This window comes from Oryzias melastigma, linkage group LG6, assembly GCF_002922805.2.
Source record: "Oryzias melastigma strain HK-1 linkage group LG6, ASM292280v2, whole genome shotgun sequence".
NCBI lineage: Eukaryota > Metazoa > Chordata > Actinopteri > Beloniformes > Adrianichthyidae > Oryzias > Oryzias melastigma.
The window spans coordinates 16,970,923-16,986,977 of NC_050517.1; the positions used below are offsets into that span (position 1 = coordinate 16,970,923).

General features: G+C 40.3%; 2 protein-coding genes across 4 annotated transcripts in view; both read left to right on the plus strand.

The window, feature by feature from the left end:
• Positions 1-25: 25 nt before the first annotated feature.
• Positions 26-8,286, plus strand: pidd1 (p53-induced death domain protein 1; the record flags this gene model as incomplete). The annotated part of the gene is given in 15 exon segments (XM_024281503.2): positions 26-1,639; positions 1,711-2,124; positions 2,197-2,349; positions 2,432-2,483; positions 2,554-2,755; positions 3,791-3,940; positions 4,037-4,210; positions 4,297-4,444; positions 4,515-4,650; positions 4,745-4,895; positions 5,003-5,126; positions 5,229-5,344; positions 6,697-6,804; positions 6,939-7,135; positions 7,850-8,286. Coding segments are annotated over 15 exon segments (3,000 nt in total). The 5' UTR covers positions 26-1,014.
• A 1,152-nt stretch (positions 8,287-9,438) lies between these two features.
• The window catches only part of slc25a22a (solute carrier family 25 member 22a), a 14,941-nt gene continuing 8,324 nt past the window's right edge, over positions 9,439-16,055 (plus strand). The window contains exon 1 of one of the 3 annotated variants that reach the window (XM_024281504.2): positions 9,439-9,595. The gene's annotated coding sequence lies outside the window, so the exon portion shown is untranslated. Of the gene's footprint in view, positions 9,596-9,658; positions 9,798-11,337; positions 11,763-16,055 lie in introns of those variants that run through there. The other 2 variants (XM_024281506.2, XM_024281505.2) reach the window with 2 other exon arrangements.

A 16,055-nucleotide genomic window follows, 5' to 3' on the forward strand; every position in this document is an offset into this window, starting at 1 on the left:
TTTATCATTCTTAGGTAACTAACATTTAAATCTGAAATAAAAATATTTGTGTTATCAGCAAAGAGCAGCAGAATAGTATTAGTGGAAATATAAATTATAAATGATTTATGTAGACATTGAAAAGTAAGAATCCCCAAATTATATGATTTGGCTTTGATAAAATTACAAACAATTCAAATTTATCTTAAACTAAATCAAGCTTACTGTTAAGGGAGGGAGGGATAAGTCATCTGGTTTAGGTTAAGGATGATTACTTATCTGGAAAATTGACTTAAACACCATTTACCATGTTCTTAAATAGTTAGACTAACATATATTTGTGGTTTAAATAAAGGAGGTAGTTTAGATAAAACGTAATGCCTCACATTTTAGATTGGGACACCATTGTTGTTACGCGGCTATTAATGTGTATCTAATAGCGCCACCCAGTGTCCGGGTTGAGACCTTGCGGCACACGTTTTCACGTAGGTTGACAACAAATGTCCCGCCCAGCATTGAAACTTTGGCGGTGCCTTAATGGAGACGCTTGTTTTTATTTAACGTTTAACTAAAAGGGGCGGGACTTTCCCACCAAACTACAGTTTTCGTATGGATTAACCCGCCCATCGACAACCGGTAAACCCGGAGAACCCAAACGAACGTGTTCCTGTGACGTAGTAGCTCTGCTTTAAAAATCGCTTGTTTTGTCCGGAAGCTGTGTTTTTTTCGCTAGCTATGTAACTTTTTCGACAATTGGTAAGCAAAAAGAAGAAGGTAATATGAATTCAAATGTAGTCCTAATATCGACTTAAAAATAATTTAAACACGGTGGCTTTTTGAAAATGTGTGTCGGCGTAACAGTTGCCAGTTGTTTTGTTGTCTCATTTTGAATTATTTTACCGCCACGCCACTATGTTTACTGACAGACACACTAATGTAAAGTTGAAGAAAGGAGTCATCAATCAGCTTATATTAGTTGACAAAATGTTTAGACTGTTTTGATGGAGAGGGGTGGCGAAGGAGACCCGAGTTCTGATGAAAAAGGGGGAGTCCAGGCGCCAGGCGGCGGCTGCTCAGACACCGAGCACGCAGCAGCAGGAGTTAGAAGATGGAGAGGAGGATGCTGCACCGACACAATACCCGTTGAGTACATCAATTGAAGCTCCAAGGGAGCAGAGGACGCTTTCAAACCGGGTTCAGGGGAATTGTGAAGAGGCTGGAGTCAGTAGGTCACGTGATTTGATTCCTAAAAGCCAAGCAGGAGCTTTAAACCCAGAAAAAGATGACAAAAGTGTGTCTCCCACAAGCCTTTTGGGCACCCGTGATCCATCCACATCAAGCCCCTCATCCACCTCTTGGTCCTCCAGCTGTTACGATATGGTTCTTTCATCTTCCTCCGCATCCTCTCATTCTTCTGGCGTGTCTCTGAGTCCACCGTTGCCTCCGTCTGTGGAGGTCTCAGCTGTGTTGACTGACACAAGACTAACTCTGGACGTGTACCACGGGGGAGCGGGGGCATTGCCATTGCTGTGGGGGTCCGTTCCAGCCGAGCTGAGAGGGATCCAGTACCTCAGGCTTGGTTCTGAGGACAGATCCGGGCTGGACGGTGCCCTGAATGTGCTAACAAACCTCACAGAGCTGCGCTCACTTGCTATCCGGGGTAATTTTTAAAAACACATTTAAAATATCCACAATATTTTTCCTCTATTGACCTGTTTTATTTTTTTAAAGGACACCGTCTGTATGACTCGAAGGGGGAGCCTCTGCCTGGCCTCCTCACCTCTTTGCCCTCATCCGTGTCTTCTCTCGCACACCTGGTGCACCTGGACCTCTCCTTCAATCAGCTCTCCTGTGTGCCCCCCTGCCTGCTGATCCTGCCTCTGCTATCCTCTCTGCTGCTTTGTCACAACATCATCTCGGCGTTGCCTCCTGAGATATGCCAGCTGTCCTCTCTAACCTACCTCTCCCTCCTGGGCAACACATTGGGGTCCCTTCCTTCAAGTTTGGGCCAACTGAAGGCACTGCAGAAACTTAACGTGTCACACAACCTCCTGGAAGAACTACCAGATGAAATCGGCAGTCTGAGCGAGCTTGTTCAACTGGATTTGTCCCACAATAAACTAAAGCAGCTTCCAGAGAGCATGGGTAAGGGTTTAAGGGTGAGCAACATTTTATAGAACCTAACGTGAAGATGTAACGTTCATCCGTCTCCTGCAGGATCTCTCTTTTCTCTCAGGGAACTTGTTATCTACAGCAATGACATGCGCATGGTTCCATCGTGTCTAAGCAAACTGCCTCAGCTTAAAATAGATGCACGGGACAATCCTTTGGGAAAACCTCCAACACCTCCTCCTCTTCCTCCTACACTTGGTACAGTCTGAAAAAATCCCACTGAATTTTCTTAAATAATGATTTACTTCACACATTTATCACCTATTATTTCTTTAATCAGGTCCATCAGCGACAAAAATGCCCGAGCTGCACCTTGGATTTAATCAGCACAGGTACAGTAACATTCATAATCATGTAATAATACATTTGTGTCTATGCTAAAGATAATTTTCTTTTCCATAGTTTTTGGGTTACCCCTGCTGGGTGTCATGTATTTCTTCCCGGAGGGGCTGAGCTGGTGTTTCCGTACCGTTGCCTGCTGACAACCACCAGACTGAGCTGGGCCGAGAAGAGGCCGAACAGGAAGTGGGTGTGGCTGGAGGAACACGACATCCTACTAAGTCGTCCACTGGAACTTCGTCCTCATGGTGTTGAATTTTTAAAGGTATAGATACAAACTTTTTCATTGTTTTTGATGCCAACACCATGAAATATGAAGCAAATCTTTATCAACAATAAGTGAAATCTATACATTTTAAATATTTATGCATTCAGGCATTAACTAGAAAATTCATTTTTACAATAAAGTAAGTGCAGGATTAATTTGACTATAAAACACATTTACATTGCTGCCTTTTACCAGCAATAACCATGTTTTGTAGTTAATAATATCAGTTGATTTTTTGCACAAAATAGTTTAAAGGTAAATTTTAGAATTCAGCAATGAACATTGTTAGATAAGATCAATTCTCCAACTATTTTATTGCAATGCAATTTATGTGCTTCCAAAAACTGTTTCCTGTGTTGATTTTATAACCAGAAAATCTTCCAGAATGGCTAGAATACGGTAGGTTTTTATTGTCATTGTAACATCAACGATGCATGATGTATGACATAAAAAAGTTCCTGGTACTTGTAGCATATGGGAGTTTAAAGTCTTTTTGGTATTTTTTGCTACAAATTGTGATAGCAAAACACTGACCATTTTTAATTTAAGCGTTTAGCAATTTATTATTTCATTGAAGTGTTTATGTTAGAATTTACAATTGTCACACATAAATGAAGGGGAGATTTCTGTGTAAATGGCTGTCGTTTTTTGTGTTGGCTTTTCTCTTCTTTCTGTCTGGCTGTCTGGCCCAGAGCTAAAAGAAAAAAAATAAAAAACAACCAACAACCTGGTAAAAAAAATTATTTTTCAAATTAGGTTTTGTCTAAAATACAAAAGATGTTAATACATATTTTAGGTTTAAACACCTGGTTTGCCAAAGGAATTTGAAACAGAACCCCAATCCATCGGGGTTGTTTGCTTAGTAGACAACTTGTTGAAACAAAAAAAAGAAATAAAACTCTCAAAATAAAAAAGGTTAAAAAAAAACAACTGTTAAATTTAATTTTTTTGCATATGAGAGATACATAAATAGAGTATTTTTTAAATTTTGCTTTTAATAATTTTCTGATGTTTAACGTCTCAAATTTTTAGCCGGTGGAGGTGTGTGTGCCGTATCATCGAAAAAAAAGGAGGGAAGTAGTCGTGCGGAGGTTTGATGGAGAGTTATGGAGTACTCTGTCCACTGACGTGAGGAGAGGAAGCAAACACAACTGTTGCCATCCTGGGGGGCATCCAGTCAGGGTAAATATAAACATTTAAGAATTTGTCTTGCATTTTTTTTTATTCTTGCTGGTGATTTGGTGTAGGGAAAAAAAAATGACTGCTTGTTTTTTCTAGCTGGCATGCTGTTCGGTGAGAAGCTTCTCGTGGTTTATGGCGGTGGCCAGACCAGTTCGGGACAGCTGCTCCGTCACTCCCACCGGAGCCCTGCTGGTGTCCAGCGCTCATCCTGGAATCAAGCTTCACTTTCCTCCCGACTCCACCGCACAGACTCGCTCTGTGACTCTTCAGGTGACGTTCACAAAGGTTTTCTTGACTTATTCCTCTCCGTCTGCCACAGAGTGCTCCATATTTAGGTGAACTTCCATCCTCCATAGGTGCTGCAGGTTTCTGAGTCAACAGTCCAGGCTGTGTGTGGTGATCCTCAGGTCAGAGTCAGCCCCCTTCTCTGTCTGTCCCAGAATCCCTGCCTGCATTTCCTTCAGCCAGTCAAAGTTCAGATCCCTCTACCATCTGGACTCACAGGTACATCAGAACCAGCTCCATTCCTCCTCACGTATAACACACGTTATTAACATCTGCAGTATTTCTGCAGGCCACACAGCAGATCTCTCCTGCCTGCATCTGCTCCACGGAGATCCTGCTGCACAAACATGGACCGACATTACATCACAAGTGTCTCTCTATGTCACCCATTTGTACGCCATTTTCTACATCACACACTTTTCTTGGTGAGTCCCGGTGCTTATATCGGAGTTACAACTGCTTGGCACATTGCACAGCAGCTTTTTTGACCGTTTTTCTGTCACTGCATTGCCCACACAGGTACTGGCTTTGGTATACCACTCAGCGCTGTGTCAGTGGGGTGGTCCGGAAGGTTTACCAGCGCCTAAAACAATTCAAAGTCCAGTTCCTTGTCCTTCAGAGGAAGACCGATCCCTCCCAGGTTCTGCTGCAGTGTTTACCTACCAATAAGGTGGATTGTTCTGTTCTGTGCTTTAGACTTCACTGAATCTGGACTGTAAAATCGTGTTTAAAAAAAAGTCCACTTCCTAAACAGTTGTTGTTGTGGTTCCTGCACAGGTAGAGAGCAGAGTGAAGTTTTTATCAGAGCAATACGATGGCCCCCAACCCTCAGACCTGTGTGACCTGCTGGAAGGCGAGCAATTCTTCGCTGGCTTTGAGAGAGGCTTAGATATCAGCACAGGTATAAAGTCTCTGCAGCTACAAGGTCTTCGTATATGTGCTGTTTTATAATAGCTGCCTGGTCTCACAGTGTGATGATGTAGCTCTTTCTTGGTTTTTCCAGACAGTCCAGATTGTGTTAGCGGTCGGCTTTGTTTCGTGTTTTACTCGAGCCTCAAGAACCTGAAGGAGGTGTACATCTGTCCGGTCCAGGGCCAGACGGGACCCGTGAGGGGACAGGTGGGAAGAAATGCAAATGCTCCTCTGTTTTTGGTTAGGGTCGCAGATCTTACATTTCTACAGCATGTAATGGTACCTGAGATACAAAGTACAGGTGTTTGTCATCACCAGACATATAATAGACTACAGAAACAAGTGTTTAAAGACATTCCTTATGGGGACGAAGCTTTTTATGTTATTAGGAGCTTCTTATTCCTGTTAAAATACAGTTTTTGATGAGTTTGTAGGTTTGCAAACAGAGAGGTTTGTTCAGATTTATACTCAGTTTTAACTTCACTTTTGTTTTAGTTCTTTTTTATGACTATATTTGTACAAACATGTTTCATGTTAGTCATTTCAAGTCCTATATATCTCCAAAATTAGATAATAAATATATTTATTATTTCAGTAATCATCTCAGAAACAAGAGTTTTGAAAATGGTTGTATTATTCATTTCTGTAGATTATAAAAAAATAATCAAAACACTTATTTTAAATTAATTAAATGTAATCTTCTCTGTATCTTAAAGAATTGTTCTGGTATTTATAACAAAATTATGTATTTCACTTGGTTTTTATAATATATTGCTTCTGATTTTTCTTTTTTTTTTGCAGTCCGAGAACTGTCTGTTTATTTCTTTTTTCTCAGAATTTTCCTTTTGAACTATATTTTTCACTCTCAAAGTATTTGCCAGTATTTTTAAGGATATAAAAATTGTAATTTTTTTAAAAAAAAAAAAAAAAGACTTTTTTCTTCAAGAATCACTGCTTCGATATTGAATCAATTCTATTTAAAATCAAAACTTAAAGAAACAATTTTGGTAAAAAATCTCAGTTTATTCAAACCTCTTTTCCTAATCCAAATTTATTTGATTAAAAAAATGGTATAAGAAGAAGAAAGTTGCAACTTTCATTGTTAAAATAATTATTATTTTACATTAAAAACTACAAGTACACAGTTTATTCCTTTGGAAAAAAATCAAAAAGTTTGTTAAAAGTTCGAGCAATCTGTGGATTTTAGGAGTCTATATTTTTAAATTGATTTTTTTCCCCTCAATGACACCATCTTAAAGCCATTTTCAAAAGCTGTTTTAATGAATCTGAAATTCTGTCTCACAGTAATAGGAGTTTGTTGCTAAAGTACCAAAGTCAAAGAAAAATTACTAATGCATTAAAGGGAACTCATGATCTTCCAAGATTATCACTTTTTTTTTCACTGTAAAACATGTGAAAATATTTGCTAAATTGTGTTCTCGTAAATCTCCAATTTAAATGTACACTATTTCAATATATTTGCACATAGGTGTAAAAGAATCTAGCATTTTTTTAGATAAAACCCCCCACAGATAATGTCATTTTTTACTCTGTTGTAGGTGTCTTTCTACAGAGGAGAGATTCCCAGTAATCTTCCAGAGGAAGTGGCCAGAAAGAGGAAAGGACTTGACAACCAGTGGCTCGCTACGCTACCATTAAAGCTTCCCGTCAGTTAAAGAAACATAGGCTTTTGCCATATTTTATAAGATGCTTGAAGTTATTTTCTCTGAACACATCATAATTCAGATAAAAAAATTCTGTATTTGAATTATCATCTACAAACATTGTTCTTCTCCTTTAGGCCCTAAACTCAGACAACAGCTACAACTTGGATGAGCAGCAGTATCCTCCTCTGAACCTGGGTGACCCTGAGAGCGGATACCTGACAGAAGCCAACCTGCTCTCAATCTCTCTTCAGATTGGTCAGGACTGGCGGGTTATCGGCATCAATCTTGGTTTAAGTTACCAAGAGCTGGAGCGCATTGAATACAAACACAGGTAAAAATAAATCCAAGATGTTTCAAAATAACCATTTTGCAGATAGTAATATAAAAAGATTGAAGAGTGAGGTATTAATTAATTTCAAGACCTGCAATTTCATAGTGTTGGGATTATGAATACATAATGCATACTTTTTTTTTTTTTTTTTTTGCAAATGGATAAAAAATAATTTGATTATTTGCTCAGAAAGAATTTCTCGAGATTCATTTTTGTTAAAAAAAAAAGAAAAAAAATGTCTGAAGGTGTGCAGAATGAGAATTTGTTTTGACAGAATGAACTGAATTATGTAATCATGCTTTGCACACACACAAAAAACTTCTGGGAACAGGACAGCGTGAGCTGCTCTGTAACCGGAGGAAAACTCTCTCTGTGGGAGAGAAACGGGGGAGATTTTTGATTGTTTTAATCTGCAGTGTCGGCCATCTTTGAGCCATCTGGGACGCTGCAGGAGATTACACACCCACTGTTGCTCATCTGGCCCCTCCCCCTTCCCTCATGTTCAGAAAACCTCTCATGATGCCTTCCTGGAGGGGAAATAAAACACGTTATGTAAAGTTACATATTCAGGTTTTAAATAAATTTAGATTAAAGTGTAAAATGCAGACAAACTGAAGCAGACTTCTAACATTTCTCATGCTATAAAATGACATTGTTAACACATATGTTTGTAAGCATGTTTTTTTAATGTCTTGATTGTGTTCTGCTCATCAGGGACAACCTGGGTGCCTTGGTGCTGCACATGCTGTTCCACTGGGCCCACCAGCAGAAGAGTGCAGGGCCTGGGGCAGTGTCCAGACTCACCGCCGCTATGATAGAGAGTGGCAGGAGGGACCTGGCTGAAGAGATTGAGGACATCGTCAATATAGGGAGGAGAAAATACTCCGAGTCGTTGAGGAGAGTCGGCCTTGAAGCCGAGGGTTCGTGTCCCGCTGAAGCGCAGCAGCAGATAAACCCACACTGAGTGCAGATGGCAGCTTGTTTACAGTGGGTCACAATCATTTTGTCTGGCTCTTTGGACCAACATCCTCGTCGCACAAAAGTCTATGTGGAGGTTTTGATGTAGTTTTACGTCGTTTAAGAGGATGAGGTTTTTAAAACAAATAGGTTTAAGCTAATTTCATATTTTCAAAGAAATTTGGTACAGACTGCTGTAACTTCACTTCCACATAAATGATTTTGACTGCAGCCCTGTTTGCACAGGACCAATATGACCTCAGGACTTTAATTAATTTGTAGCAATTAGCATTTCCTATGAGTCATGTTTGTATTATGTAAACTAAATGACCCACTGCAAATCTCCTTATTGCACCAGAATCACCCAACTGTGCATGAACATTTCTCTAGAATTTTTAATTTATTTGCATTTTTAAAGGCAAAAGTATGTTTTGAAATGGTTGAAAACCTAAAGGATAATGTTTTAAAAAACATTCATAGTTAAGTTAAATTGAATAATACATTCTTTCACTTAAAATACAAAGTCTAAATGTACTTCTGAAATCTATTTATTTGATTTAAAAATTGGGATTTCCCTCCAAAAACGCAATCAGAAAGCTGCTGCAGTCTGAATCACCAGCCCTAAAAATGGAGCATTTTCTTAAAGGTATAAAACTCCTCTATGCAGTAAGTAGTTACTTTTAAGAAGTTTTCATAAATATGAGCTTGTCACTATTCACAGCTAGTACAGGTAGCTGTCAATTTGCAGAAGTAGCTCTTAATTTGGCACCAAATCTTTCCACCCACTGCAGATACCAGCTTTTTTTGTTGCTTTTTTATCATGCATAAATGAATATTTGTTTTTAGCATTGCCTGGAGGAGGGGATTTTTACTGCTTTGTTTACAAAAAGAAGGAGCTAGAAATCTCAAAATGTGCAAAATGTGACGTTTTTTTTTTGCCAAGAAGATGCTCACCTCCTGTGCCATTGATTCCTGAGAATACATAGATTTAGCTCAATTCTATTTGAAGTTGCTGGAATCAACCAATGTTTGATTGTTTATTTAAATGAACATGTGATATAAACTCTGCACTTATGTGAATTCAAGCATTTTTTTGTTGCATTTATTTGTGCATGACCCCCTTTAAACTTTCCTCCTATATACTGCATTTCCCTCCATATTTCTATTTTTAAAACCCAAGGTCATTGTTTATAAATCGTCATCATGACGTCGTCTCCCATCCCCCACCCCTGCACCTTTCCTCACGTAAAAAAAAAATGTGTATGTGTAATTCCACTACTAACCACTAGAGGCCCCCTTTTTAAAATCCCCCCTTCCTTGTGTTTTATTCCTCCACTGCCTGATTGCTCCCCCGCCCTCCCCCGCCCTCCCTCGCCTCCTCTCCTGGACTCCCGTGCTAGTAAAACCCCGGTAGGTTAGCTGCCGCCGCCGCCGCTCTGTCAGCCAAAGACCCTCATTGACTTCCCGCCGCAGACACATCACAGGAGACGCGGAAACGCTCCGGTACGTACATAACGGGGATGCGCTGCTTCATAGGGTCAAGAAGCCGAACGCTGCCGTGGAAATTCTCACCTGAGACAGTCATGTGAATATGGCACTCTCCATTTAAACCAAATGAAGATAAGTAAGGGAGGATGTTGAGGGGGATAGGGAGAGAGAGAGAAAAAAGGAAGGAAATCATTTTTTTTCTCTCCTCCCTCATGTGGTAAGTAGTTTCACTCAGCAGTGATGTGAACGTTTCCGGCTGCTGTCGTCGAGGCTTTACCGTTATGAAACCGGAGTGAACCGTTATACCGAGGCGCGCGCGCGCCAGAGCGAGCGAGCCCCGTTCCTAGCATAAAACCTCCAGATTCATACGGCAGTGACAGACAGACACAACGTTCATGGGGGTTTATATCAGAGCTTTTTGGTTGCGGTGGGGGGCTTTAAAGGACAGCTCGGCTCGCTCGGTATTGGGTGTTGCCATCGTAACCGAGTCACATTTTGGTCCAGTGACAACCTTCAAGATGTTCCTCTGTCGCCTTTGAAACACCGTCCGCGTGCGTCGTGGAATGAAGCGGAAGCAGATTTATTTGGCACCTTTTGAGCCTGTATTATCTATATTCTCCTTTGGTCTGTTCTTGATATGCCTTTTAAGTTTAATGGTCAAGCAGGACACTTGTTTATTCCCTCTTGATGTTGATTTTATCTTTTATTTATTTGTTGTTTTTGCAGGCATTTTTTGAGTCATTTCTATTTATTCAGTTAATTTTGAGGGCCATCACATTCTCCCCACCACCTATTTGACCTTGTTTCGACGTATCAATGACTTCCTCATCTTTATACCCAAAGTAAACCCCCTCATCACCCATCGAGGCCTCAAACTCCCCCAGAGATCCTCATGAGTTTATATCTTGTCATGCAGTGCTTGGTTTTAAAATAGACATAGCTGCATTATCATCAGGACAGGATGGCCAGTCGCTGTAATAAAGCATCTCTACTTGGTCGGAAATAATTGATGAGGTGAGCCATTCTTAGGCAGCTATATGATTACACTGTGTACTTTCCTCGAGACCTGCTGAAATTTGATTTAAAACCATGCAGAACTGCCACCATGAACCCCAGAAATGGGTTAAACTCCCACAGCCAGTTATTGCTAAAAGTCACAGCAATGTGTGGAAATGATGTGAAGACTTTGCTTCTGTGTGAAAGTGTTTTAGAGTAGATTCTCATTCATTCATGTTGATTAGGAAGTATTGTTTTACCTTATAAGACTTTTTCTCAAATGCTCTGAAAGTTACCAGTGTAATCTACAATCCTAAAAACTACAATACTGAATTGTTTTATTGTGGGTTAAATGACAGCAGGAAAGCTGAGCTGGAGACTAAACGGTGAAAAAAAGCCCCAAATGAACAAAGAAACTGGGCCAATAGGGATGCTTGCCATTTCAGACTAAACTCTAAACCTCTCTCCAGTACAAAAAGCCCTTTTTCCTCCCTTGTTGCATGAAAGCCTGATATTTGTGATCTGCAACAGGTGATTACAACAGTACCTTACTGTGCAGGTTTAATGCCTGTAATGTGAGCTCAAAGTAAAGCTTTTTTTGTGCACCATGTAAAGCAGGGTTGTTCCAGATCTCACTCTTCTGGAAAAAAAAAAACTGTTGGGAGTTAGCTTTCATGAGCACATATTAAGACTATAATCCAGTTGATGCAACGGAGAGGAAATAATCTGTCTGTGACACTAGAAAATTTCAGCGGTGGTGCAGAAAATAGATGTGCAGGTCCCCAAAAATAGACAGCTTTCCATTTACAGAGGCAAAATATTATGATAATAGAATCTAGGAAAATATTTCAAAATAATGGATTGATGTATTCAAGAAAACTATTTTTACTGTGTGCATCTCAAACTCCATCAAGTTGTGTTTTTGTGAAGTAGTTTTGCAGATCCTGTCATTGCAGACCAACAAAGCCAGCCGTGTGATTTTCTTGCGGTCTTCTCAACTACAACAGTCACGTGATTTTTAGCTAACTATCCCAGAGCTTTGTCCTCGCAGCCACCCACTTCCTTTAATCTTTCACTGCATTCACTGTCTCTCAGAGGACATTTACCCTCCTAGAAATGCCTATAGGAGCAGCAGAGGAGCTGTGATGGACCATTTCTTCAGATGAATGAAATGATTTTCCATTGGGTAAAAAAACAAACTACTATGCATGTTTTTCTGATTATCAGCTTGAATTTTACTTACTATTTAATTCCTATATAATGTCCGTTTCATATGACAACATGTCCTGTCTGTGCATTTTCATTTACATTTGGTGCATATCTAAAGTCATAAAACACTTTTATGTATAAAAAAAATGTTGGTGAAAGTTTCAGCATGTTTTTTGGTAGATATTCTTCCTGTTGTGTAATTTCTTTAAGACTGGCCTTCATCTTCAGTGTAGTATTACACATGGATGCAAACCATTGTGTGCCCACACTGTCAGACTCTTTCATGAAGGAATTTCATGGACCGAGCATTCAGCTGAAAGCACTTACTGTGTAGAATATCAATTATTAAAAATTGGATTGCATTTGTTTTTACTTTTGCACCGACTGTTTAAGCCAACACCGTTGCCACAAATTGTTAACTTCTTTAGTGTCCAAGGGTCAAAAACAGAGCTGTTATCAGTCTGAGTCGCTGCCGGCTCTATCTGTTTAATCAAATGTGTCCTGGAGCTGCTCTAGTCCACGGGCTGGAGTTGTTAAGTTCAAGGTTCTCTCAGAGTTGCGTAATTCCGAATCGTTTACTCAGTTCTAGCCGTATAAACCTTAAACATGACCCCCTTTCAGAGGTGTGGGAGGATGCTGTAAGTGGCTTTGTTTGAGTATGTTTTGGTCATTTTCCCTCATCTCACGGTGGATCTACAGAGGAGAGGTTTCGCAGCAGTTTGTTGATGGTTTGTCGTGATTGTTTTTCTGAGTTTTTGCTATGGATGCTGCACTGAGCATAGTTGTTTCTGCACAGACTCCAGTTGTCATGACACACGCTGCAGTCGGGGCATGGCTGACGTGGTTGCACGGAGCCAAGCTGACAAGTCGAATGGTGGCAGGGTGGAGAGGGATGGAGATGTCAGCTCAGCTCTGCGTTTTCTGACGGCTCTGATCGGAACGCCGCATACATCTTCAGTCACAGAAGGGAAATCAGCAGACAATGGCTTTCTTCAAATAAATAATTGAAGGAGTGAGGGATGCATCGGCACTGGGGAGAATAACTGATGATCTGGGGTAGAGGTGAGCTGGGAAGTCCAGGAGAGAGAAGCTGACCTGTTCTGAATCCTCTGCTTTCAAACCCCTGGAGCGGCCAATGAAAACCCTCATCCCTCATCCAAGCTAAACACAGCACACAGCTGCAGCGTTCAGCTTCAGATAACTGGAAACCCTAACATCCACAGGTGTTGTGTTTTTAGCAAGGGATTGGCAGAAATTAGAGAGGCTGTACACACATGCACTTTACTCTAAAACTCCCAAGTCAGCAGAGATCTGAGGTGGAAAAGCTGTACTTGAGAGTCGTGACTCGTGACTGAGGGAAGGGATGGGGGAGGGCTGGTGGAAGGAGTGAGGAGGAGGCGGCGGGTTGCATGTGTAGAGTGCATGTGTGATTGGTGCATGCAGGGGGAGGAGAGAATGAAAGGGGAAATTGGAAGCATCTTCTCACTTTGAGGGCACTCTACCAAAAATAGGAAGTTTTTGGTTTTTTTTGCAAGATCAGACATGTTCTTTCCTGCTTCCCTTTTCATCATCATCTTTGTAGAGCTCTAGTTTCACAATAAAACCCATTTTTGATTAAAAAAAAAGTGTTTTAAAATGCAGGCTTGATGTGCAGTGGTTTCACGTTTGCTTAAAATAATCTCCTTTGTAAATAGCTATGAGTAATCGTTTCAGAAAAGAGGGGTTATATCAGCATGAATCATACAATTGATATCTCACCAGTTGAAGTTGTTGAATGGATCACAACTACTAAGTATTTCTTCAGGCTATCTGTTTCTCTGTGTTGCTCTAGATCAAGAGTTGCTGCTCTTAGCTGGGTCAACAGCTGCTTTCTGCTCTGCAGCTCATGCAGCTCTGTAACACTTATACAAAAAATGTTTGCAGACATCCCCCCTTTATTTTGAAAAGGGTAAAATCTGTAAAACTTGAAATCGGCCACTTTATTAGGTACACATAACTGGTACCAGGTTGGTTCAGAACTACCTTTAATCCCAGGTGGCATAGATTCATTAAGGTACTGGAAACATTCATCAGAGAGTAGTTTAATATTGACATGATAGCATCACACAGTTGTAGATTTGCTCATCCGTGATGCCAATCTCCCATTCCACTACATCCCAAAGTTGCTCTACTGTGTTGAGATCTGGTGACTGTGGAGGCTTTTTGAGTCCATTGAACTCATTGTCATGTTCAAGAAACCAGTTCCAGCTTTATCCCATTGGCATGTTATCCTGCTGGAAGTAACCATAATAAGACGGTACATGGTGGTCATAAAGGGATGGAAACATCAGTAACAATACTTAGGTAGGCTGTAGTGTTGTAACGCTGCCCAATTGCTACTAAGGGACCCAAAGTGTGCCAAGATAATATTCCCTCACCATTACACCACCACCACCTAAATGAACTGTTGATCCAAGTCAGGATGGACCCATGCTTTCATAACGTTAATGCTAAATTTTGACCATACTATCCAAATCTTGCAGCAAAAAATGAAGACCCATCAGACCAGACAATGTTTTTCCAATCTTCTATTACACAATTTTGGTGAGTCTGTGTGAATCGTAGCCCCAGTTTCCTGTTCTTAGCTGACAGGAGTGGCACCCGGTGTGTTCTTCCAGTAGATCATCAGTTCCTGAAATACTCAGACCAGCCCGTCTGACACCAACATTCATGGCACATTCAAAGTCACTTAAATCACATTTCTTTTGCATTCTGATGCTCGGTTTGAATGGCAGCAGATTGTCCTGACTAAATTCTCATCCCTTAATGCCATGTTGCTGCCATGTGATTGGCTGATTAGAAATTGCGCTAACGAGCAGTTGGACAAGTGTGCGTAATAAAGTGGCCAGTGAGTGTATATTACTACACGATTTCTTCCTTATCAGGGATAGTAGGCTTGGACAAAAAATGATAGCACTCTAAATCTCATAAAGTGGTCCCCATAATCAAGTACTTCTGTAACTATCAATGCCACTTCTGAACAACTAACAGGTGTTCCCCCCCACCACCCATTAGGAACAAACTTTTCCAACTGTCTCAGGTTAGAAGGCTGTTTCTTGCGGATAGCTTGGTTCAACCCCTTTCACTGATGTTGAAGGATTATATCAGAGCTAATAGGTTACTTCAGAGTACTCCATTGTTTGCTCTTAGGCACTCTTGTGTCTATATCTGTTTTGCATTATTATCCTTTTGGAAGACTTATAACATGCACCTACGATCACACTAAACTTTGTGGGAAGTATCCTCTTTGTGACCAAGCCCAGAGAATCATGTGGACCATAAAGTTCTGAATAGCATATAGTTGTAGTTACAGGAGCTTTAAGCTGCTTGGAGATGGTTCCCAGTCTTTACCTTAAGCATGTTTGTTTGCTTCTCTTTTTGGTTTCATCAGGACAAAAGATTTTAGAGATTTTCTTTGGGAGATTTGGATTTGATAACATTCCTGTCTGCTTGGTGGAGTGCTTCTCCAAATCTGTTTATCTTCCAAACCTTTCCTGGCTTTTAGAATGATTCTCTGGCATGTGGATGGTCCAATACACCTCAAATGTGTGACTGGATCGTTTTCAAGACCTTTGCCTTCGTACAATTTTGTCACTGATCCAACAATAATTCTCATTTTGTCATGATGATTTCAGCCAAGTGTAAGTTTTGCTAAGATTACAGATAGAAGAAAATTTTCAGTCTAGTTCAGCTGAAGCTGGAAACGTAAAAAAAAAAAAAAACTCTTATCAACCCAGGCTTTGTGAGATTGTTTCAAGACAACCACATTTAAATGAAAAGTCTGAATTTTAATCAAGTCTTAAAGTAGATAAATTAAAGGGTCTGAAAAGTCTTAGGGTATTGTCATAAAACTTGAATATTTCTTTAAAAAAAAACACACAGAAGTTTTAGGTGTGAAAAAATGGGGTACAAATGAGAAAAGGAGTTTTGTAGTCTCCGCGACAAACTGGCGACCTGTCCTGGGTGTACCCTGTCTTCGCCCAACAGAAGCCAGGACAGTCTCTGGGAACCTTGGGATCCCAAAAGGGATATAGCGTTTTAAGGAAATGGATGGATGGATTTTTGTTGTTTTTGATATATTAGAATATGACTTATATTTCAGCTGTGACTTCACCTGGGTTGATTTACAGTCTTTCTGTTTTGATAGGTTAAAATGGTTCTCACTTGATCTTTTGTGCTGATTTGAGACCTCATACAATAACACATCTCAGTGAAGAACATTTCTATTTAA